This window comes from Fulmarus glacialis, unplaced genomic scaffold, assembly GCF_000690835.1.
Source record: "Fulmarus glacialis isolate BGI_N327 unplaced genomic scaffold, ASM69083v1 scaffold19847, whole genome shotgun sequence".
Classification (NCBI taxonomy): domain Eukaryota; kingdom Metazoa; phylum Chordata; class Aves; order Procellariiformes; family Procellariidae; genus Fulmarus; species Fulmarus glacialis.
In genome coordinates, this window is record NW_009221532.1 from 1,894 (window position 1) to 2,453 (window position 560).

Consider the following 560-nt stretch of genomic DNA (forward strand, 5'->3'; position numbering starts at 1 on the left):
TGGGCATGGTTTCAGCAAGAAGCATTTGGCTGTGGCTGGCAGAGGCCCCGGCGCTGCCGCCGAGGACAGCAGGCAGCACTTAGTGGTCAGCGTGCTTCTAGCAATAGCTGCTGCTCTTGGGCAGGATGACAGAAGGGGGTGACATGTAATAGAGCTGTGCCAGCTCAGGCGGTGCTGCTCCGTGCTGGCCAGGAGAGAAGGGGGTCAAAAATGACTCTGAAGGAGGGCAAGGCTGGGCAGAGCTGCTCCCCGCAGGCCCCTTGGGATGCACTCGTCCCCGAGGATGTGGGACTGGAGGCGCGGGCTGGACCGCGTGCCTGGTGTGCTGCGCTGCCCCGGGCTGTGTCCGAGCCCGGCTGACCAGAGGGCCTGGGACGTTCGTGGCAGGAGCCGTGCTGCAGGATGATGCCCTGGGCCCGGCCGGGCTGTAGGCATGGGGGGGACGGGGATCCCACTCTCCTGCCGCGTTCTTGTCGTAGGTGGTTAAAGAGATGGACAATGAGAAGAGGATCCGGCTATTGCAGTTCGTGACGGGGACCTGCCGCCTGCCTGTCGGGGGG

At 64.8% G+C, this 560-nt stretch overlaps 1 protein-coding gene across 1 annotated transcript in view; it reads left to right on the forward strand.

The window, feature by feature from the left end:
* Positions 1-560, forward strand: part of LOC104079204 (NEDD4-like E3 ubiquitin-protein ligase WWP2) — a gene marked incomplete at its 5' end in the record, with an annotated part of 4,026 nt that overhangs the window by 1,675 nt on the left and 1,791 nt on the right. The window contains 1 exon segment of the mRNA XM_009581153.1: positions 480-560. This exon segment is cut by the window's right edge and continues 7 nt beyond it. Coding sequence (XP_009579448.1) covers positions 480-560 — 81 coding nt within the window.